The sequence below is a fragment of the Siniperca chuatsi genome, linkage group LG5, assembly GCF_020085105.1.
Source record: "Siniperca chuatsi isolate FFG_IHB_CAS linkage group LG5, ASM2008510v1, whole genome shotgun sequence".
Classification (NCBI taxonomy): domain Eukaryota; kingdom Metazoa; phylum Chordata; class Actinopteri; order Centrarchiformes; family Sinipercidae; genus Siniperca; species Siniperca chuatsi.
Genome location: NC_058046.1, coordinates 22,501,192 through 22,525,234, shown reverse-complemented (window position 1 = coordinate 22,525,234; position 24,043 = coordinate 22,501,192). Strand labels below are relative to the sequence as shown.

General features: G+C 39.5%; 1 protein-coding gene across 3 annotated transcripts in view; it reads left to right on the top strand.

Annotated features, from left to right (window-relative positions):
* Window positions 1-24,043, top strand: part of fancc (FA complementation group C) — a 29,235-nt gene that overhangs the window by 3,356 nt on the left and 1,836 nt on the right. For 2 of the 3 annotated variants that reach the window (XM_044195913.1, XM_044195914.1), the window contains exons 2-13: window positions 440-682; window positions 4,949-5,036; window positions 5,249-5,343; window positions 10,966-11,073; window positions 11,179-11,243; window positions 11,826-11,990; window positions 12,139-12,292; window positions 16,264-16,319; window positions 16,474-16,573; window positions 17,793-17,868; window positions 19,519-19,618; window positions 23,241-23,415. In XM_044195913.1, coding sequence (XP_044051848.1) covers window positions 485-682; window positions 4,949-5,036; window positions 5,249-5,343; window positions 10,966-11,073; window positions 11,179-11,243; window positions 11,826-11,990; window positions 12,139-12,292; window positions 16,264-16,319; window positions 16,474-16,573; window positions 17,793-17,868; window positions 19,519-19,618; window positions 23,241-23,415 — 1,380 coding nt within the window. In that variant the 5' untranslated portion in view covers window positions 440-484. The remainder of the gene's footprint in view (window positions 1-439; window positions 683-4,948; window positions 5,037-5,248; window positions 5,344-10,965; window positions 11,074-11,178; window positions 11,244-11,825; window positions 11,991-12,138; window positions 12,293-16,263; window positions 16,320-16,473; window positions 16,574-17,792; window positions 17,869-19,518; window positions 19,619-23,240; window positions 23,416-24,043) is intronic. The other variant, XM_044195915.1, reaches the window with a different exon arrangement.

Genomic DNA, 24,043 nt, shown 5'->3' with positions numbered 1-24,043 from the left:
TTTCTCACCAAAACGCATCCTTGAGGTCTAACAAACATGTTGAATGTATTTCCTTCCTCGTAAAATGTTTGAAACATTTTAAATCCTGCATTGTTTACATCTATGATCACTAGCTTGTAGTCTTCTTCGCTGCCTTTGTTGGCACATTGCGGCGTTTCTTTGCTCATTACTGCCAACTGTTGATCAGTGGAATAGCGTGAAACATGCATGCTCACGAGTGTCCTGTGCACACGCACTCCAAGTAGTCAAAAATGCCACACAGCACCTGAATACTTGAATACTATGTGAAGTCAAGCTTACAATGTCAAAATGTAGACATTGTGGAGCTATATTAACCACAAAGTAAAGATGATTGAGCACAGATGATAAGACAGTTGTGTTTTTTTTTTTTTACATAATCCTTGGGCTTGACGATGGTCTTGATCTTTGTCTCATTTAGGATCTCGCTTAGGTCCTAAGTTCATTCACCTGGACAAGCAGCAAAATGTCTCAGCTGCAGCCACTGATCCAGCTCCAACAAACGGCAGAGCCTCTGCTGAACGTCCAGGAGATGCATTTCTGGCTGGACAAAGCAGTGGCTTGGGGCCAGGCTGACAGCCCAGACACGCAGAAAGACACCTGCCTGCACTTGAGCAGAATGACAGATTTCCTCCAGCAGCTCCTCATACATATCAACAACATGGTAAGCAGATATTGTGAAAAGTTGAGCTTGTGTCTTCACATCTTTGTTTTGTTTGTTTTGTCTTATTTTGTTTTTGTCACAATGCAAGGGAAGCTCTGAGATTTCTATTCTTGACAGATTTGAATAGTCCTGGTTCTACACTTTATTTCCCAGATGCCTCGTAAGTCTAATAAAATGGTCTGTATCCACTAAGTTTTAGAGGCTCAACGCACCTTACCTGATTAAATAAATTAGAACAGTTAATCAGTTAGGTCAAACAGCCATCTGATTAATGAAGCAATAAGTTAATTCAAACACCAGGACGTCTAGTACACACACACACACACACACACACACACACACACACACACACACACACACACACACACAAACATGCACATGTTCACAATCTGTCCATGCCAGGGCATGAACAGTAAGTCCAGCGTTGGTAAGGTCTTGCTAACAGAGGCTGCTCTGTGCTGTGCAGAGGCTGTGTATGTGTGGCTGGCAGTGCTGCAGTGTTGGGACCTCCAGCGCTAACCTAATGTATCCCTATATTAGGTCCAGCAAATTTGGGAAGGGGGGGAGAGGACAGGAGGGGTGCAGGACTGTGAGATTTCAGCGTTACTACGACCTTGCCTTCCAGCTCTTGCTCCTTAGCAGTCTCTGTCTTGCTGCTTTTTATAACCAATTTTCTCTCTCACATAATATGTATACTCTTTTTCTCATATAAAAAATCTTTTTCTTGTTAGTCTTACAGTCATGGTGCTCTTGCAGGTTTTAATTTATGATTCTCTACAGTCCATATGTTTTACTGTACTTTACTTTCTTTCTACTTCGGCAACTAGCCATATATTTTTATAGATCGAGAATTGACTGGCTCTTATTTTTATCTTTCTGTCTCCTTCTCTGTTAGCATTATCCCAGGTACACGCCATGCAGAGGTGTCAGCATCTGTAGGATGATGGAGCAGATACAAAGAAAGAGAAAGGAACGGTATAGCTTAATTGGGTTGAAATCCTTTTTACTGGCAGTGGGCTCATAAAAGACCAGCTGAAGATAGCCTGCTTCTTGGCAGCATTTTGCATCCTTTGATGACTTCACAACTTTCCTGTGGCTTATGCCCTAATATGAGAAATACTCCTAGTTATTATTAATTTCCAGGTTTATACTTGGCTAGAAAAGTGGAGGAAGTTTCCTATCTAAGTATTGCAGTTCTTAAAAGAATAGTTTGACATTTTTTGGAAATACATTTATTCGCTTTCTTGCTGAGAGTTTGATGGGAAGATCAATACCACTCTCATATCTGTCTGCTCAATATGAAGCTGGAGCCAGCAGCTGGTTAGCGTAGCTTAGCATACAGACTTGAAACAGAGGGAAACAACTAGCCTGGCTCTGTCTGAAGGTACCAAAATCCACCTAGCAGCTCACTAATTAACAGATATTTTAGAAAGTCGCTGTGCCCGGCCAAAAAAAATGGTCCCTCACATAACACCCCATAAAATCACAAAATGTATTATTTTTATTTATTTTATTTTTTTTACTCTTCAGTTTTTGTAAGGATTAAACAAATGAGATATAACTTGTAAATTGATGTGGAGGTGCTGGTAGGCAGATTTTGTTATATTTAGACAGAGCAAGCCTAGCTGTTTCCAGTCTTTATGCTAAGCTAAGCTAACCTACTGTTGGCTCCAGCATCATATTGAAAAGACAAATATGAGAGTGGTATTGGCCCTCTGATTTAGGCTAACTAGGCAAGAAAGCAAATGACTGCAAAATGTTCCTTTTAAAGCATGTTTGCCTGTGTGCATTTGCCATATTGTTGTACACCTATAGTCACCATAGTTTTCCAAGTCCCCAAATTTTTTACCATGGGTGCTACACCACTGCTGCAGTATTACACCACTCCTCAAAGGAATTGATTGGAAAATTCTACAATACACTCTAGTGTATATTTATGTGTTCACCATAGTAACCTTGCTATTTGTGTTAGGGCTACTCTGATTGTGGTTCAGTGATGTCAAGGACAGAAATGTTTCCTTACTGTTCTCTTCATCATTGTCTATAAACTTGCCTCATTTGCCTCCCTGGCTAGTACATAATCATTCGCTTCTGTCTGAGATGTCTGTCCCTAATCAAGACAAGATACATAGTCTCAAAGCCCATTTATAATTAGGGACAATGTTGACAAGGCTTTGATGGTGATTTAGCTCTGATAGTGATAATTACTCTCTGTTGCGATTGCTCATTCTTATGGTCATTCCTGTGGTCACAAAGCATTAGTAAAGTTCTTATTGTAAATGAACATTCCTTTTTAGTTGCATCACCAACATACAAATGCACATGTATACTCAAACACAACGTTTACCATGTGTTGTTGGATAGCAAGGCTGAATGTGAGGGCTGTGTTCCAGACAGCATTGGTGGTGTTGTGGGGGGCACAGTGGGGGCATTTAGAGAAACCCTACACTCCTATTAATAGTGATCTCATCCACTTGAGTGAGTCAAGTTAGTCTCCTTGTCTGTCTGATGCTGTTTTTGAACATATAAGCCTAAAGTTACCTTAATGTCTTCCTTTAATACTATATTGAGGGTTTTTTATTCTTGCTTATTGCTCTCTGATTATTTCTGATGAAAGGTGCATGAAGCAAGATTGATGCATATTGACATTGTAACAACCTTTTTTCCTATCTTAACTTCTTCTCTGAAATTTTCCCCTCTTTCTTCTTCCCTTTCCCGGTCCTCTTTTCTTCCTAACTTTAAAATACCCCCTGTTGTACTGCTTATTGCTGTTAGATTCTGGCTCCAAACACAATGGACTCTGTAGCTAATTTTCACTTGTTCTATTAGTGGTGATTTTAAAAAATGTTTTTTTTAATTCTAGCCAAAAGAGAGGTGGTATATACAAGTTGATGGGATGATGAAAAGGGAAAGACATGGTACAAAGAGAGTGAAATGTTTTGAAGCCCTCCAGAAACCTATGGGTGATATGTTGTATGTAATGAGTGTCCATGTTTTTCCACATTCTGGGATCATATGAGATCCTGATAGCCCAACACCGCAACCACTCTGTGTACATGGCAGTGAAGTAAGCCGAATCATCTTTGGCTGAGCAACAGCACACTGCTTTAATTACAACTGCTTATGTCAGATTTCTTTGTGTCGGCTTCTCCTGCATCAAAGCTGTTCTCTACAGTTTATTTTGCTCAGAGGTGAAATGTATGCTATAGTCTGTTAATATGGGATGAATACTAGGTAATACTAAAAATGCACATAAACATGATTCATGCACACATGTGCAGACATGCTTGTAAATTAGTAATATGTCACCTCTTTGATCTTCTGTATGTTCCACTGCAGTCATCATATTCTAAAAACATAATGTTCTCATTTTGATGTATTAAAAGTAATAAGATGGAACAAAAACAATGTTGTACACCTGTGTATTAGACTTATCCTGAATCAAAAATTATTTTGAAAGTCTTCATCCACACTGAAGGCATTTGTCTCGGTCACCCAGCTTGACTTGAATGTTTGTGTGTTCTGCCCTGGACATGCACAGATAAAGCTAAGTCATTTTCAGACAAATGTGCTATGTTTTGTCGTATTAAACTAGAAGGAACAAATTACTTGGTTCTTGTTCTGCTGAACTACCAAACAAGTTTTAATAATCACCTATTTGTTTCTGGTTTTAAATAATAAGAATTGTGTTCAGCTCCAGTCATGTTTTTCACGTGGACTAGATTGTTGTTTGTGCTGTTTTTGGTATTCACTCACACTCAAGATACTGTACACCAAGTCTTGTTTTCCATTCCTGTGAGCTGCCCTGACAATTGGAATCTTTCTGAACCTTAAGTCTAAAATTTTCTGTGAAGGTAATTTTCAAAACTGAAATGTATAGAATGTCAGGTTTAAAGGGTTATTCAAGTTCTTAAATGCAGTGTTTGCCCTAGCTTGAAACCTTCAGGATGTTTTAATTGGCTGTGAGGTGAAATAAATCACATGGTCTGTTGTTCTGAGCTGGATAAACAAGCACATACACACACATACTTAAACCCTTACAGGTATAGCACCTTCGATCAGAGCCCTGCGCTGTGTATCTCTCTCTTGACACTATGTTGGGAATTGTGATATGACCACAACACAGAAATCAAAGTTGATGTGTGAGTAATGTACTTAACACCTGTGGATGTGCCTGCTATTCAACTCAATATCCTCAGTCATTAAGTAGACTTGCTCTGTGTAACATTTTGTCCTGTCTGTGGCTGTCTCTGTTCTGTCCCTAAGAGCTCTACAACAGTGACCATGAAGAGGCTGCCCTTCCTAGGGCAGTATCTTGGCCGACTATGCTGGAACCCGTATGTCACTGCTGATGGTGAGTGCACCATCTGAAAAACTTTAACTCCATCTCTGTATTGGGGAATAGTGGATGGATCAGGTCAAGACTGATCTTGACAGATATGAGTAATTCTGATGCTTATACTCCGTGTAAGGGTTGTTTTTGGGTAAACCAGAAATCTACCATGCATATAGAGACTTATGAACTTATCAAACCTATTGTGATTTCTGGTGTCTTGTTGTTTACAGTAACAAGCAGAAGGCTGTTGTTCCAGTGTCTGTGGGGACTGTACTCAGAGCATCCTGGCAATGCAGTGGAAAGAAAAGCCAACCACTGGATACGGGTATGGACTTTCTCTATCTGTGTTAAAAGAGAACTTAGACTGAAGGAAATCAGAATCAGATTTATTGCCAAGGTTTACACATACAAGGCACAAGTAATGCAAGTCAAGAAGCATAAATAGAAAATTGACAATAAGACATGAAACAATATTATAAAACATTTTAATAAAAAAATATGTACAATATGGACTGTTATTTAAATGAAAGAATATGAAGAATATGTTTTATAATAAGCCAAATGTTTTAAAATGCATCAATGTTTAATTTTGTCTTGCCTCAAAACACCTGTACAAGAACTTTTCTTATATAAAATACAGTCTAAAATTAGCAAAATTATTATAGAAATCAGGAAATATCTAATCAAAGCATAAATAAAGAAGACCATGAATCTGACCGAGCCTTTGATGCCAATTACAATTGGTACTTGCCATTTTTGATACTTGGTGCTAGAGACACATTTTGGTCAGTACCAAAAAAGTATTGAAGCTCGAGACCCAGCCTTACGTACAGTAGTAGGTACAGTAAGGGTTTATTTGCTTCTGGTGGAATTGGGCAATAAAAGTCTGGTGAAAGAATGAACTTTGTTAAGATTAACAGCTAGATAACAACATTTTGGTCAAAGTTAGAAATATGTATGCTTGTTTGTATCATTATTGTTTAGTGATTATTTCTGACAATGGCAGCTTACTCACTAAGCCTAGCTTACCTGATATAGAAACATAGTCAATTATGATGCAACATAAACTCATCTATACTTTCTGCGGTTTCATTGGTCAGATGGACTCAAATAGTGGGGGCACACAGAGATTAAAGACGTAATCATAACTGAGGGAAGCTGGAAAAGGTGGAGACAAAAAAGTATTTCAAATATTTATTGAGAAATCAAGCCAGGGTTCCACCCATTCATAACATTATTTAGTTGTAACTGTATATTCTCTTCCAGTTGTCCATCATATGCCTTTTCTCATAATTTTCAAGCCGGATCTGTTTGCTGTTTAGGTCCTAATTAGTTCATAGACATGTGGATTGACTGTCATCCCTTCAACAAATACTCCTAAAAAGAATCTCTCTTTGATTGCCTGTGGGCTGCTGAAGAGATTTTCTGTCTAATTTACTTTTAATAGGAGTTCTCTCGCCAGCCCTCTGCGTCTCCTCTCCAATGGGACATGGATGATGAATGAGGTAGAATGGGTCTTTGTTAGTCTAAGCCTTTTGTGCTAAAAACTGTAAAACATATTTTGAAAGCAAATTAAAATCGACTGTTTCACTGCCTCTTGTCACCAGAGAAGGATCAGCCTTTATATTATGGTTAGTTGATCTTGCTCACTGTGTGTTTTCAAGGCACACACACAAAGTAGGGAAAGAGAACAGAGGGAAGAAAGAATCTGCAATTTTCAACTTTGAGAGGGTTCACACAGATGGCTTATGATAAACAATGTGGAACCTTCACATTTTTGCCAGATTAACTGTGTGTTTGTATTCTTTTGATTAATTTCTCATCTAATAAAACATCTTGCTAATTAAAACGGTGCCTTGAAAGTAAACCTCGAATTTGCCAGATGGTCTTTGACCCATAAGAGGGGAAGCGAAGTGCATGTGTGCACGGTTTTGTTTGCGTCTGCAGTATGTCTGTGTTTTTGTATGGGTATATGTCTGTCTGTGTCTGTGTCTGTGTGTGTGCGTGTGTGTGCGTGTGTGTGCGTGTGTGTGTGTGTGTGTGTGCAGAGAAGTGGGGATGGTGTATAGATTTATGTTTTTAATTGCATGTACATTACTATTGTTTTTAATGTAGATATTTTTAAATCAAGGATAATGTTTGGGGAAAGGGATCTATCATGGGGTTTATATTGGTGTACCTCCAATCCCTTTGTGAATCACTCTCTGAAGCCATTTCTACCATACTAATTTCTGCTGGAAGGAGACGATCGTGGTAGGAGGGAAGAGTTTTTTTGGTTTGATTAGAATTAGGCACTAACAGCTGCGATTAAGTTTTGGTGAAAGAGTGTGAGAGAAATTTTATGAACTTTCTCAAATAGCGGAGAACCCTGCTCATTGTGAAATAACTGAGATAAAACCATCTTAAATGTCTCTTCTTTCTGATGTCCCTTACTCACACAACAGTTGCATTCATCCTTGATTAACATTTAAAATAGTTTAGGTTCAAACTGTATTTTCAGCATTGTATAGAAGTAGTTAATTGTAGCTGAATGCTTCAGGTACAGCACTGACGGCAAGAGTTAAAGGGTTCACTGGGTACACTCTTACTAAAATTGCATGCAGGACACTACTGGATGAAAGTGTCCAAAGAGCGCAAATACAATAAACTCATAACCAACTCTGCAGCTTCCCCTCATTCTCCTTCTTCTCCAAAGAAGCTTCCACTCCTCACAAATGACAGGAACGATGGGAAGCCCAAAAAAACCTTTTCACTGCAGCTCATCCCGTCTGGGGGAGCAGGCAGATGTATGGTTTTAGGCCAGAGATGGTCTGTCTCCATTTCTCGTGCTGTGTCTGTGTTGTGTTGGACTGCCTGTCCTGGAATGCAGAATACAGCCTGTTTTCTGTTAGCCCTGTCTGATCTTGCTCCCCAACATTGTTTTCTTGCTGCCTCCATAATAGACTGAGGGTCTGGTGCTAAGTGGCACCTAAATACTGTGTTTGTGTGTGTGCTCACATATGTTTGAGTATTTGTGCAAAAACATGTGTTTTACTGCTACTGTATATACTGTTAGTAGCCTCTTAAAATTATGATAGTATGCAGAGTATTTTGCCTTTTCTCCCTCAGGTCTTCCTCTCACCCCTCCCTGTCTGCCTCTCCTCTCCACATCTGAGTGTTCTCACTGGGTTTCATGAGTGCTGGGTACAGCCACATAGCTGCAGGCAATGTCAGATAGTCATTAGCTCAATCGGTCTGTTTCTCTACATCCTGTACTAGCAAGGGGACCACACAGTGCTGCAGTAACATGGCATGATCTTTGAGGAGATGACAGATAAGTAAAGCATGAGAGTGTAATATTAGAGGGCTGGAGGATGGATGGTTTGATAGCTTAATCTTTGACGTGTATCTTTACTGACTCAAACACAGTGAACCACAGGTAGGCCCTGGAGCCACTTTGGCTGCTTTATAGTTTTAAAACATATTTTGGACTCTTTGCTCACATTGGCTGATACACTTGGTGTTTTAATTTGGCAATGAAAGTGTCTTTGTGACAATAATTCAGTTTCCTCTTGGGTGGCATCCCTTTTTCAGTAAATCTGACATACTGAAATGATTATTTATATTTTTTCCTTCACATTTCTTCTTTTGACTATTCCTTTAGGACCTGCAGGTCTTAAAACCTGCAGGTCTATGTGTCAGCCCTGTGATTGACATGTCCAGGGTGTACCCCGCCTCTCGCCCGATGTCAGCTGGGATCAGCTCCAGCCGCCCACGACCCTCTAAGGATAAGTGCTATAAATAATGGATAATGGATGCTTATTTCTCTTCTTGTTTGTTTAGTCCATACACAAACAGAAATATAAAAATGACACTTTGTAGTTTTACATGGAGTTACCTGCTGTAACTATTTCTTGGCTACGTAACCACTAACTTCCTGGCGTCTTGTCATCACTGAGTAGATGCTGCACAGATATTGGGTGGATGGATAAACTGTTGCTCGTTAATAAAATTGTTATACTATATAACTTTCTAAAACTATGAATTGTATTTCATTAGTTTAATCCATACATAAACCGAAAGGTAAAAAAGACAACATCCTAATTAGTGAGCTTTATATCATTTCGACTAGGCTAAATACATTCAGACTTTTCAGTGAAATGTAAGCGCTTTTATTTTAAAGCACAATTTATGACACAAATACAAAAAGAATAGCCCCTCTCACACCCAAAAAAACTAACAAGACAAAACACAGGATTGGAAATTGCTTTCTCTTCCAAATGATTGTAACACTAGTCAAAAACTTGACTAGTGTTCTGATGCTATTAAAGTTTTGTTTACAGTAAAAATTGCAGTAAAACCTACATTTTCAATCTTGATCCTCATTTCATCTTCCCTCTTTTTGTCTCTGCTGTTTTGACTATCTGAGGCTATACTTGAGTCTTTCTTTGGTTTTTGGAGAATTCAATCATGGCTTTGTAATTGTTAACAGGCACCCATCAAAACCAACCCAAGTCTTTGCCTTGTGCATTTTTTTACATCCTCTGTTTTAATTTTAGATTTATAGAGGGATAATTTCTATGGCAGCAGCATGTCCAAGCACCCAAAGCCAGCTCGGTTGCTGTTGTTCTGTGAGAGAAAGATGACTTTTGACCTAAAGTATTTGCCATCAATCTATCCATTTGCCCTTCATCCCATTCCTCTGGTTGGTGACCACACCCATTTTTCCCCACTCCAAATGCAGCCATCGCATTGCGTTCCAGTCTCTCTCTGCCATTCCTTCTAACCAGCCTTCCTTCCCTCTCTCATCCCCCAGCCCCACTGTGCCGCCTTACCAAGGGTGGGATAAGTGTGATTGGTTTTGTATGTACTCAATATGCAGGGTTTGAGGGCGCTCAGATGGTAGTGATTGGAGTTGTTTTGTGAGACTGTGGAGGGTAAGCATCTTAGCGTGCTGTAGGGCCTAGCCAAGGAAACCACACAGCTCCACCAACAGCACTGCAGCGCTCCTCTGCCTGGGATTTTGGTTTTTCTCCTTCCATTTTTTGTTTTTTTTTACATATTGTGCCTTTCTCAATCTCTTTCTCTCCTCATCTCTTGTTGATCTCCTTTTATCTGCAGTTTGAAAGGGATTTGTACTTTTTTAGTGTGTGGATGTTTCTGTTTTTTGGTTCATTGGAGTTGTAAAAACAGATGTGTGTTGAAGATGTGAGGCCTTGGCTGTTTCTGTTGGATCACACTTTCCAACTTGTCCCAGTGAGTCAACTTATTGTGGTGAAATAGAGAGGACTGTTTCTAAAGTCTAAATCAATCCCTAATTCAAAGTAATGGGTTTTCATCACACTTCTGAGTGACTACCAATGAACAAAATTCTTGCCAAACACTCAGTTTATAAATCATTTGACCACTGAATGCTGTGTAGCATGTTTTATTTTTATTTTTTTAAGAATGTTGACATGGAACGTAAAATAAGTTTCTCAACCTTTTTTTTTTTTTTGCTTTTGAATGATCATAGAAAAAACATCCCTCAGTAACACTTTTTTTAGCATGTAACATTATAACTTACAGTATGAGTCTAGTGCCCCCTCTTTGTTCCTTCATTATGACTTGCTTTTTTCACAGACGAGAATCAGCTGAGTTTATTAGTCTAGTTTTATCAGTGTATGATGAGGCCCCTTCTGAAAAATGCTTGTAAAACACCAAGGCCCTCTGTAACAAAGAATGTTCATTTCTGAAGTTGCTCATATGCTGTCCATACATTCTCACTTACTGGAATGCCTTTTCTCCACTCATGTGGTTCAAATGATGTGACGCCAACAGAGTCATCCTATATTCCAGTAACTAATTAGCTTTGATGTTATGGTTCTTGGAGTTTGGGCAGATTGTATTAAAATCTCGTCCTCTGTTATAGATGTACACATAAAGTGCTAATAATCTGCTGCACATTGTGTTGCTTGCCCTCCCACAGAAAGTGTTGAGTCAGCTTGCTACAGAAGAAGACGATGCTGCAGTGCAGGCATTAATGAAGCATATGGGTGTACCACCTAAAGAGTACCATCTCAAAGTCCTGAGAAAGGTACTGGCCCTTTATTGCTTTTTACCTTATTTTTGCCTGCATTGATACACACTGTATGTAATAATGTCGACATATATGTAAATTGTGCTCTTTCCTGCATTTCAGATGGTGGCACAGCTGCAGAAAAACATTGGGAAGAGCTGCAGTTCTCTAGGCTACATAAATCAGGGGTACAGAACAGTAGAAACTAGGGCTGCAACTAACAATTGTATTCATAATTGATTAATCTGCTGCTTATTTTCTCGATTAATTGTTTGGTCTATGAAATGTCAAAAAAGAGTGAAAAGTGATTTCTCCATATGTTTTGTTTTGGCCGACCTACAGACCAAAACCCAAAGATATTCAATTTACAATGCTATACAGCAGAGAAAGCAAATACTCACATTTAAAAAGCTGGAACCAGAAAATGTTAGGCATTTTTGTTGCCCATACCCAAACAATTAATCAATTAACAAAGTAGTTGCTGATTAATTGGCTAATTGTTGCTGCTCTAGTAGAAACTAGCTTCCATGATAGATAAACTCTTCCCCACCACCATTATAGTTAACATGCAGGTTGGTACGTAATGTTGTCTACATACAACTCTTAAGTCAATTTAAATCATTTAAAAAAATACACGAATAGTACCTTTTCTCTGGAAAGGATCAAAAAACACAAATCTTTAGGGCCCCAGGAGGTATGAATTCTTATCTTTGCAGGCCTTGTTGAGAAGTTCCACATGATACAGATTTTGTCTATATGTTTCTGTGCAGGTGTTCATGTGACAGCATTCTGGCCACATCAGAGGCTTGTGTCCCCCTGGTCACTTGTCCTGAGGCTGCTCCTCTCATTGGTGCACTGCTGCAGCAGCCAGTGACTTGTGTCAGGGCAGCACTCAGTGAAGACTTCCTGAATGCTCTGAGCTCTGCCTACTCCAGGTAGATTAATGCACAGGTGCTGAGTTCCTGTTAGGCTGTAAGATAGGTTTTCTGTGTTTGTGTATAAACACATAATCATGTTTGTAGCTGAAATATTTCAAATGTGATGTGATGCAATGTGATGATAATGTCATAATTTTTTTTCCAGCCAATGCTTGTCATTGGAGGAGCAGGCAGTAGTCTCTCTGTGGTATCATAACCTGTCCAGCCTGGAAGAAGCAGTGCTCAGTCTGCTGGAGTGTGTTCTCACCTACACAGGGTCAACACCACAGAATCTAGACCAACTGGCACAGTCACTGCTGGTGGGTAATTTTTTTGTTATGAGGACTCTGTAAAATCACAAATTGTATTTCTGTGACAGATATGACCAGATTTGCGAAAAATATGTATTCTGCCCATGTCCTCATTTAGGGCTGCAACTAACAATTATTTTCATTATTATCATTTCATTTCCTTATCTGCATAATTGCAGATTTTCTCGATTTAATCATATAGTCCTTGAAATGTCAAAAAATTGCGAAAATATGCCCATCACAATTCCTCAGAGCCCATGCGGCTTTTTTTTTTAATTGCTTGTTTTGTCCAACAGTCCAAACCCCACCGATATTTAGTTTACACTGATATAAAACAGAAAACAAGAGTAAATCTTCACATTTGAGAAACTGGAATTTGTGATGTTTGGCGTTTTTGCTTGGATAAAAATTACTGAAATGATTAATCAGTTATCAAAATAGTTGCTGATTAATTTTCTGATGATCGACTAATCAGTTGATGGACTGATAATTTCAGCTTTAGTTTATAGGTGAAATGTATGATTTTGCTTCAAAGCAGCTTTTTACAAGTGATGTCTAGGCAAGTGTGCAGTGGAACCCATGGTTTAAATCTCATATATTTATATTATTATATATATTTTACCTCATTTACCTCCATGAACAGCAACTTCAGCAGCATCATTCTGGGAAGGAAGTAGTCCACTACAGCCTAGCCAAAATGCCAAAGTATACTGTATTTTGGAGAGCTGAAATTGTGATCAGATCAAAAGAGTGCATGTAAAGTGTATGAAAAATATCCACTATCCACTAATATCCACAAACATCCGCTTGTGATACTGTTGAATATCTAATGATGGCCTCATTTTATCTTCAGTTAGAGTTGGAGAGAAATGTGTAGAATCTTGTGTCTTTGTACTGTGGCATTTTCTGCAATTTTACTGCTGCGTGAATTGGCAGCATTTAAGACTGTTGATAAATTGGTGACATATTGCTGCTGTTAAATGGTTTTGTTAAGTACATAGTTTGACTCATCTGCCCTGAATTATAGAGTCTCACATCAGAAAACACTGCACACTCCATATGTGTTTAGCTCCACTTTGAACTGCTTTGTAAACTGTGAAACCAAACAGTTTGAATATAAGGCCTGCTCATTTTATTATGAGGTATGGACTTGTAATGTTTTCATATGCATAGTTCTTGGAAGCATTCCATCGCTTGATTGGTGGATCTTTATTGACTGTTTTTGCCTGGCTAACTCACACCATTTGGCTTTGCTCCGCATGCATCTCACATCATTTGGCGAGCTCTGCATGCATCTCACATAATTTGGCTTGTGCTACACAGCCTTTACTGTGCTGGGTAAGTACTGAACTCTCTGTCACTTGAGTCTTTGGCCACTCCTCACTTAATATAACTTAAGATCATGCCCAGTTCAAAAGTCAGAAGTGATTTTTGATTTATAGATTGTTATGACTAGCTATTGAAAATGATGTCCTCATTACTCCAATGCGATCAGAAAATACCAGCAGTGATTTGTGTTCTTTTTACTTGGCCACCAGGGGCTGCTTTTTATCCGACAATAACTTGGAACATGTTAGACAAATTAGTGCAGCCGCTGTGAGAAGCAAGGATAACATTAAAACGATTAAATGTGTCACTGAAACTACACAATTCCAGAAAACCGAGACAAAACACTGAAATTAACCAATGTTACCAGAATCTAGACCTATCTCTAGAATAATTATTCACTGAGCAGGCATGACAAATTAAAGCAATACAAATTGTCTGTGCCAACGTCTGTGGCCAGCAATACAATACCTTGGGTGTACAGTTATGAATGACATCCTATTTACCTAGGTTGCTGATTGCATTGCCTTTGGTAGCTATAAATGTCAGCGGAACTCTGGTGGGGAAACACGAATTTACCTGCCATTTTGCCTCATGTTAACTTAGATAAAGTTTGTCAGTTGTGTCACTCCTGTTTTCTCAGAGTGATGGTCCACTTGAGCTGTGCACATAACAAGCTAGCAATGCACACTTTTTCAGTTTAGGAACTATTCTCAAAAAAGATAGATTGGAACACACTGGTGTATAAATTACCTACACTACATATACCTGTGTGCACTTGATTCCATCATCTTAAGTGTGTAGGAGCTACTATGTTAGAAAGAGGAGTTCTGTACACAACAAACAACAATTTAACTAACTGTTTGTGAGAGAGAGACAGAAAGACAATCGTCAACTGTTAACGTCTCTCTCCCTTCATGGATCTCTTTGTTTACCCTCTCATCCTTTTTTGATTGACCTCTGTTTTTATCACCTTGCTAGTTCACACGCACATGGCATGTATGCAATCCCTCACACACATATGCCTCCAGTTGCCATACTTTGTTTATGATATTGCATCTGGTATAGCGTGTCTGTCGTTAAGAGGGTGGGAGGCATAGGTTTAGGTTTCACTTAGCCTTCAGGTTGTTTACATGTCAGATGTGCTTTTCACACGTGTGTCTGTATATGCTATAAGTCTTTGTTGGCATACACGTGTGCAAGAGGGAAAAAAACAAGAGGCGTCTGAGCCAACTGGCTTGTCGCTCTCTTCGCCTCCCTTTCACTCACTTGTTTAAACTGCAATCAAAATGGGAAACATGAAATTAGGCCCACATTCTTCGTTTTGGCTTGTCCCACCCCCCTGTGATCCAGTGAGAGACACAGGCCCAATAACAATAAACACTCACTTCCTGGGCCTCACTGCCAAAAACAGGATGTTTGTTGTGTGCTGTAATTGACCCTCCTTGAAGTGTTAGTGGTAAGGTATGGACGCTCATCTGTTTTCACTAGGGGGAACCATGACAGTTGGCACACTTGCATGCACGCTGGCATACAACCCACATACGCAGAATCACACTGACATACATAAACCATATGCCAACGTATTGCTGATGCCCACGCAAACAGTTACATGTAAACCCTGTTTTGTTTGATTAAAGCAGTTAATTTCTGGCCTGAGATGACAAAAAAGAAAAAGACATGTCATAACTGAGGATGAAAGCATTCGATTTGTTTGTTGGAACATCGTAATGACACCATATAAACACTGGGTGGGGCTGTTTGTTCTTACTGACCTCACTGAGACTATAATTGGTAAATGAAGGCACAGCCCTTGGGAGCAATTTGGGGTTCAGTGCCTTGCCCAAGGATACTTCGACATGTAGGCTGGGGGAAGCCAGGATCGAACCGCCAACCTTCCGATTGGTGGACGACCCAGTAAGCCACAGCCGCCCACGCCTGTTACTCTGGCACAATTTTATAGAACCAGGTTGTAGGTTATTGGTACATATTTGGCCTTGATGTATTATCATCGTTGTAATATATGGTTTACTACATTTGTAACTGCTGAAAAAAATGGCATTGTTTGAATTGGCTGTGAGTAAATCAAATAAATAGAAAGCTTGCACATAACTGATTCTGGCCCTCGTTTTAGTCTCTCTACTTCTGTATTACATTGCAGGATTTAAGCCTGTAAGGTAGACTACATGTGCAATGCCCTATAGTAAAGCTTAGGTCCCTACATAAGAGTGTGGGGGGTGACAGGGAGAATAATTAAGAACTAGAAGATATATAAACATGGAGAGGGAGGCAGACATGAACAGTACAGCTGTTAAATGTTTGCGCTGGGGCGTTTTAGAATGTGTTAAATGCAAAACACATGAGTGTGTGATGAGTGTGCATTAGCCAGAGATGAGAGAGTAAGTGTGTGTGTGAAGGAAGGACTGACAGACTGGTAAACTGAGTGGCTAATGGGGTGAGAGTGAGAACAGGGAGGAACTGTGGCTATATGGCAGGGAGGTTTGTAGATGATGCAACAGTGACACCCAGTGGTCAGTAGTTGGGGGTTAGCGTTTTGTGTATTCTTAAATTAGTTATAATGGAAGTGGATTTTAGTGTCTATGAAGCAGCATGATTTTACAGACTTTATAAATTGTGTTTTTTTTATGTTGCAGCCCAAAGCCTGTGCTCAGCACTGCTCCATATTCTTGGTTGTAAACGACATCTTCAGGTGAGAGCTGGTGTCGTTTTGAGGTTGATGTGATGCTCATGTGTTTGAGTGTTGTGTGTTTTTTGATTGGTGTAACATTTTTTGTTCTTTTGAAGTTCTGTGGATGTGTTGCAATGGAGTACACCAAAATTGTGTGTGTGTGTGTGTCTGACAGGTCCATCCTTAAGCAAGCTGAAGGGAAGGGGTCTGTTAAGTATCTTATCCAAACCTTTACCACCTGTTTCCTCAGGGAACTGGCACTGCTGCAGCATCAGGTAGACCTCTACAAAACTCAACAAAAGATCCAAAAGTCTGACATAAATATTTGTTTCTTTTAGGGTTGCAATATTTTTTTTTCCGATTAATTGATTAATCAATTTCCCGAAGCCAAGTTGACATATTTAAATTCCTTGATTAAGCTGACCAACAGTCCAAAACCCAAAGATATTTAGTTTACTTTAGTTTAGTCGTGGAAAATAAAGAAAAGCAGCTTTTTTTTTTTATATTAGAATTCTTTTTTTGTCTCCATTATGTGAAATCCAAAATATTGAAGTCCAGTGTGCTTACAAACAGCATAGACAACTGTTTTTATCAGGATGCTGCAGTTTTAATGGTGCTACTGAGAACTTTGGTCATCAAGGAATTTGAAGAAGATTGGAACTTCACCTGGACAACAGATGTCCAATTATTTTTATCCACCATCTTTGCTCGAAATAAAAGGATGTTTGCTTTTATGCTGCAGGCTTAGATGCACACACAGGGTGATGAACAATTACCTCCCCTCTGCAGGAAAATTCACTTAACATTTGATGAGTCCTCCACATCATTATCACTTGATCTCCAGCAGGGAGCTTACTGCTTACACACTACACCACGGATCACACCTCTGCCTCATAAACAATAAATGCAAATCGCTTTTAAATCATCAATTTGCAGGTAATAACTTTGTACAAATAAAACACCTACCCTGTGTGGAAACCACTGTGAGCTGTTACACTGATGTGTCACTATATACTTTTCTACTTTTGCTAAAACTTTCAGCTCCCACAGATTCTCTCAGACATGAGTCTGTTGTTGTAAAGGGGACCTCCATCAACACATCCTGTGTGACTGTAGGGAATTATCTGGCACTAACATGTCAGTTATTATTGTAAAAAGGATAGAAAAAAGATGTGTTACGACGTAGGTGTGATGTATTGCATGCTATACGGTTTTGTGAATATAGTTTAACTCCTTTTCACCTCTATTAACCAGTAGATGGCAGTGCTACAATGTATTTACAGTGGACTCAGTTTTAATGGCTGTAGTCAAACTCCACTAAACGCTACCTATTACATGCTACATTACACATTAGCACCTACTGTATCACCGTTACACAGCCTCCCATTCAAAATGTAATTTTTCAGGCTTTCAGAGCATAGTGATGTATGAGTTCAAGGTAAGTATGAGTTACATTTATGAAGCTCAGGAAAATTGTGCTTTTTGTTGTTTCAGACGAGTGTATCTTTTAAGGCCTTGTTCCCACAGTCACCTCAGAGTCTGCTGGTTCCTCTCTTGACCCTGCCATCAGGTCAGTGTGTACATACGCACTCATCCGTGTGTGTGTGTGTGTCTGCTTCTGGATATTTCACTCTGACACACACAATGCACAAAACCCTGTATTGTGAGGGAAAAGTCTATTCAGGTATTCTTTAACTGTGTCAACAGAGATTTCCTGCTGCAGAGTGAATGGGCCCTTGTGTGCCTTGTTCTTGCTAATCAATTATAGGTAGTTAACTGTGTGAAGTGTTTTATGTCAATATAAAAGTTTACATAATGTCGAACAGAAGTTACCTTATATATTCTCAAAATGAGCAAAGTGTCATTACTCATGAAATCTATACAGAAGACATACAGAGTTGCCTGTTTTGTGTGTGTGTGTGTGTGTGTGTGTGTGTGTATATATACTGAATATATATATATATATATATATATATATATATATATATTACCAGTGTTTATGTATGGGAATCTTTACTATTGAAAGGGATGCACAGTGTGTGCTTATCAGTGTGTGCCCAGACTGGCCTGTAGGCAGGAATGATTTACATGAATGGGGCCATTAAGGGACACACTGGAGCCCAGCCAGAACTCTGAGTTAATTATTACTGTGTATGTGTACTGGAGACTAAATGGAAATGGTGCTGTGAAAAGTGGAAGATCTGAGGTTTTATCATGATTTGTGTACCCTCTGAAAAGTAATAAATTACAACTTAGCATTGCATTGTTATAACATAGCCTGGGGGGAAGACCTGGATCAAGATATGAAGCATTTTAAATATGTGTTAAAGTCTATTTGTCAACTTGAAGTGTCAGTTAGGTGGGAGTATAGTGCAAAATTTAGTTTGTGGTAGGAAAGTTATTTTTGACAGAACAATGTGGCATGTGACAAACACCACTCTGGCCCTTTATGCAGTTAAAAATAATAGCTGGAAAACAGGAAAAAGTAATTGCCAGTACTTACAGTAGTTTATCCAGTTCTGCTTGGAAAATACTTGTGCCTGATATTTGGAAAGTTGTCTATTAAAGTTGTTTCACATGAAAACAAAATCCACCTACCAACACCTCTACAGCTCACTCATTAACACGTTGTATCTCATTTGTTTAATACGTACAGAAACCAAAAGTGTAAAATAAAACCGAAACAAGCTTTTTAAAATACCAAAAATTCTCTGGTTCCCACTTTCTATGTGAATGTGAATATTTGCTAGTTTTCTTAGTCTTCTGTGATACCTTGGGCTCTGGGAAACTTGCAATGTTCTCTTGGAGTCTTGTTGTCACCTTGAGGTTGCCATTTCAGGAAGTTACTGTGCCCGGCCAATAAATAGTCCCGCACATAACCCCCCGTAAAACCACAACTTATCATTTTTACTCTTCGGTTTTTGTAAGAATTAAACAAGCTATATATATAATGTTTCTCTGTTTCCAGTCTTTGTGCAAAGCTAAGCTAACCAGCTGCTGGCTGTAGCTTCATATTTACCGTACAGACATGAGAGTGGAATATTTTTATCTAAGTCTTGAAAAGAAAGCGATTAAATGTATTTCCCATAATGTTGAACTATTCCTTTAACATTAATTAAAAATCTGGCTTTGAATTTTGTGAATACTAATTGATTGTAAAAAGTACAATAATGTGCTACAAGTAATCATTGTGTCTGTATATCTGAATCTGTTCTTGCAGAGATGCCTCAGGAGGCTTGGAGACCTCATCTGAACTGGCTCAGTGGCTCATTACAGAGACTGACAGAGGAGGGAGACGGAGACAGCAGAAGTAGCACCAGGTTAGAGGGAGAAAGGCTCGCAGAGAGAATGTGTTAATGTGTCTGCTCCCACCACCCTATTGAATGCCTGTGTGGTGTTCTTATTTCCATTAGCTGCTGTTGAGGGGGAGGTTAGTCAGATATTTTCCCCTTGCATCACAGCAGAGAGGTCCTGGTGCACTGCATGGCTCTTCCAAGCACTCATTACAGGCTATTAGCTTGGGAAAGAGAGAGCTGTGGAGAAAACAAGCGTTGGAAAGCCCAATAAGAGTGAGAAAAGGAATGCAGAAGAAGAACCAGAGAAGCAGGGAGAAAGTGTAAAAAAAGATACCGTATTAGCATGAATTAGAGAATGGGATGCAGATAGAAAGCAGAAAGCAGTTGATGTCTGACTTGATACCCTGCAGCTGCGGTTTTTAACAGGGCCCATTATCCCCACCACCGCTCCATTCTGGAGCTCCATGCAAAATTCCCAAAACATTGTTCCGAGCCAGCGGTGAGAAAGTAGTATGTGTGTTGCTCTGAGCGAAGATGCAGCTGCCAGGGCCCTGCAGAGGGGTGCTGCTGTTCATATTTGAGAGCCAAGGGGAAAGATGGGAGATGAGGAAGAGAGCTCTAATGATGGTATTAGGGAAATTTGAGAGAGAGATCCTGATCACTCTTCTGACTTCAAGTCATAGTCTCGTTGTTGCAGCTCTCTTCCTGCCTAAGTCTCAGTCCGTCTTGCAATCTTGCACACATTTTTATAGTATTCCATGACACTCATGTTCTCTCCTCTTTCTGTCTCCCTTTTATTCTTTCAGAGCTGCAACTAACAGCTATTTGCATTATTGATTAAAAAAGGAGAGAGCTGGGGTGCGTATAGTCAGAATCCGATTTCCCCTTTATTTTCAGTTAAGTTTTTAATTTCAGCACAGGGAAATGGAATGCACAGACAAAGGGTCAGGAGATATTTGGCATTTTTGCTACAAAAACTTAAAAGACTTGTTACATTGACTAGTCATCTAAGCTTTAGTCACATTTTTCCTTTTGGTGTCCCACTCTCTGTATCCTGCCATCCCTCATTCATTTCTGGCAGGCCACATCTTGTGGTACTGAGTGAGTAGAGAGTGAAGTATTATAAAACAAAACTAGCCAATCACAGCGGCCCCTCAGTGTCATGTCACAACTGGGAACAAATAATGAGATTCAGTATCTATCTCTGTCTCTCTTTGATCATCCATTGTTCCTGCCAATAAGGGCAGGACTAATACTACTGGCAGCCACTTAGAGTTGTGCCTCATTAATAAAACTCTTATGATGTAAATGACCCCAGACAGCATGTTATTAGAGGTTTTGTGTGGCACGCTGGAAACCAAATTGTTTTATGAAAATCTTGGTGAAAAAAGACAAGCAGTAGTTAGACAGTCATGTTAGTTTGTCAGAATGTATTAAAATGCCTCCCCCTTCTCTGCTTTACGGCAACGTTTTTTGTAATTGTTTGGACAACAACTTGGTTGTAAATTATTGGGCTGACAATTATCAGTTGTATTTTACAACAGTAGTTTGGGGCAGGAATTGGAGATGGAGATAGTTGTACATATTCACACACATACAGTTGAAACCTTCAGAAAAAAACACAAACTTTTTTTCTTTACTGTCATACATTAAATCAGAGTAAACTTTTTCTGTTTTAGATCAATAAATATTAACATATTTTTTGCATTTGTTAAATGTCAGAATCGAGCAAGGGAGAATTTTTATGTATTTTTCTTATCACTTTCATCAAAGTCAGAAGTATACATACACTGAGTTTATTGTGTCTTTAAACAAAAAGAAAACTCCAGATGATTCCATTCTGAGCTTAAGAAGCTTCTGATAGGTTAATTGATTCCGTTTGAGTTAATTGGTGGCACACCTGTGGTTGTATGTAAAGGCACACCTCAAACACAGAGCCTCTTTCTTTGACATCATGGGAAAATCAAGAGAAATCAACCAAGACATCAGGAAAAGAATTGTGGACTTCCATAAGTGTGGCTCATTCTTAGGTGCAACTTCCAGATGCCTGAAGGTCCCACATTCATCGGTACAGACAATAATACGCAAGTATAAAAACCATGGGAATACAACCATCATACCGCTCAGGAAGGAGACGGATTCTGAGTCCCAGGGACGAACATTTTTTGGTGCGAAATGTGCGAATCAACCCCAGGGCAACAGCAAAAGACATTGTGAAGATGCTGGCTGAAACTGGTAAGACAGTGTCATTATCCACAGTAAAACCAGTCCTGTACCACCATGAGCTGAAAGGTTACTCTGGGAGGAGAAAGCCATTACTTCAAAACCACCATAAAAAAGCCAGACTACAGTTTGCAACTGCACATGGGGACAAAAATCTTAATTTCTGGAGACATGTCCTGTGGTCTGACGAAACAGAAATTGAACTGTTCGGCCATAATGATAAACGGTATATTTGGAGGAAAAAGGGCGAAGCTTTGAAGCCTCGGAAAACACCATCCCAACTGTGAAGTATGGGGGTGGTAGTATAATGTTGTGGGGCTGCGTTGCTGCAGAAGGGACTGGTGCACTTCACAAAACAGATGGCATCATGAGAAAAGAAAATTATGTGGATATATTGAAGCAACATCTGAAGACATCAGCCAGGAAGTTAAAGCTTGGGCGCAAATGGGCTTCCAAATCGACAATGACCCTAAGCATACCTCCAAATTAGTTACAAAGTGGCTTAAGGACAACAAAGTCAAGGTATTGGAGTGGCCATCACAAAGCCCTGATCTCAATCCCATAGAAAATTTGTGGGCGGCACTGAAAAGGCGAGTGCGAGCAAGAAGGCCTACAAACCTGACCCAGTTACACCAGTTCTGTCAAGAGGAATGGACCAAAATTCCAGCAAACTATTGTAGAAAGCTTGTGGAAGGATACCCAAAACGTTTGGCCCAAGTGAAAGTTTCGGGGCAATTCTATCAAATACTAAGGAAGTGTATGTATACTTCTGACTTTGATGAGTGATAAGAAAATGCATAAAAATTCTCCCTCACTCAATTCTGACATTTAACAAATGCAAAAAATATGTTGATATTTATTGATCTAAATCAGAAAAGTTTACTCTGATTTAATGTATGACGGTAAAGAAAAAAAAGTTTTTTTTCTGAAGTGTATGTAAATATCTGGTTTCAAGTGTACCTTGGAAAAACTGAGGCTGGGATGGGTTTAATTTACAGATATTAAAACCTGTTTATAGCACTGTTTGCCTTTATAGACTTGGGAAGTTGTAATGCTTTGTTTGTACCCTACCTTTACAAACTGAAATTGAATTTATTTGACAAAAAGTTCTTATCACAAGGTCCACTTACTTGGTTTTTCAAGAGTTTTCAGCCACATCTCGTAGCTTTCATCGGCATATTGAGTTTGCTCAGTTGTCATGTAGGTGGTTTAGCTGTTATCATGTGACTCAAGTATAAAAGTTTGGTCACGCAACACTCCATCCGCGGATGAAGACCACCTTTTTAAGATATGAGCATGTGCTCATCAATTATGTTCTCTGATGTGCTGCAGTGTCATTTATCCCATGATGCGCAGTGGAACCAAGTGTTAGGGCAGCTCTCTACCTGTAGTGTTGAACATTGTTTCTCCTCCTGTCCTGTAGGGGGCACCACAAAGTGTTCGAGGCCTGGTTCCTGTTGGTCCAGTGTGCCCACTGGGTGCAGGTGGCTGTCCAGCTGCTGGTGACATCAGGGCCTCAGGACTGCAGCCCCCTTCTTTGGCTGCTGACCTTCTACCACCACCCCACCAACAGGGGGCACCACAGAGCACTACATGTGGTAAGGGTTTCTCTAAAAAGAGAAATAATTTTCATTTATCTAGTTTTTTAGCCATGCTAGCAGGGTGGCTCTAAGGATGGCAATGTTGGTTGGTCGGTCGGTCAGTCCGCCACATTGGACTCAGCATATTGGATGGATTGCCATTACATTTCATCCGCGACATTCATGGTTCCCAGGGGATAAATCTTCATGACTCTGGTGATCCTCTAGTTTTCTAAATACAAAACTATTGACATTGCCATCAGCCCCAGCTGTTCTTTGTGTTTAGCGCTAATTAGCAAATGTAGGAATGCTAACTAAGATGGTGAACATGTAAACATTATACCTGCTAAACATCAACATGTTAGCATTGTCACTGTGAGTGTGTTAGCATGCAGACGTTAGCATTTAGCTCAAAATACCACTGTTCCCAGCCTCACAGAGCGTGGCTGTAGACTCTGGGTCTTGTTATTTTGTAACCATTTAATTTGGAAACCTATTTTGACATTTTACTTATTATTTTACCAAGTTTTGTTGCATTGGCAACACTGCTGTAGCTGTACACTGGACACTGTATTGAAGTTCTGAAATTTGTTTGATATAACTGAAGAAGGAATTAAATATAATCTCAGATAGTCTGTATATGGCG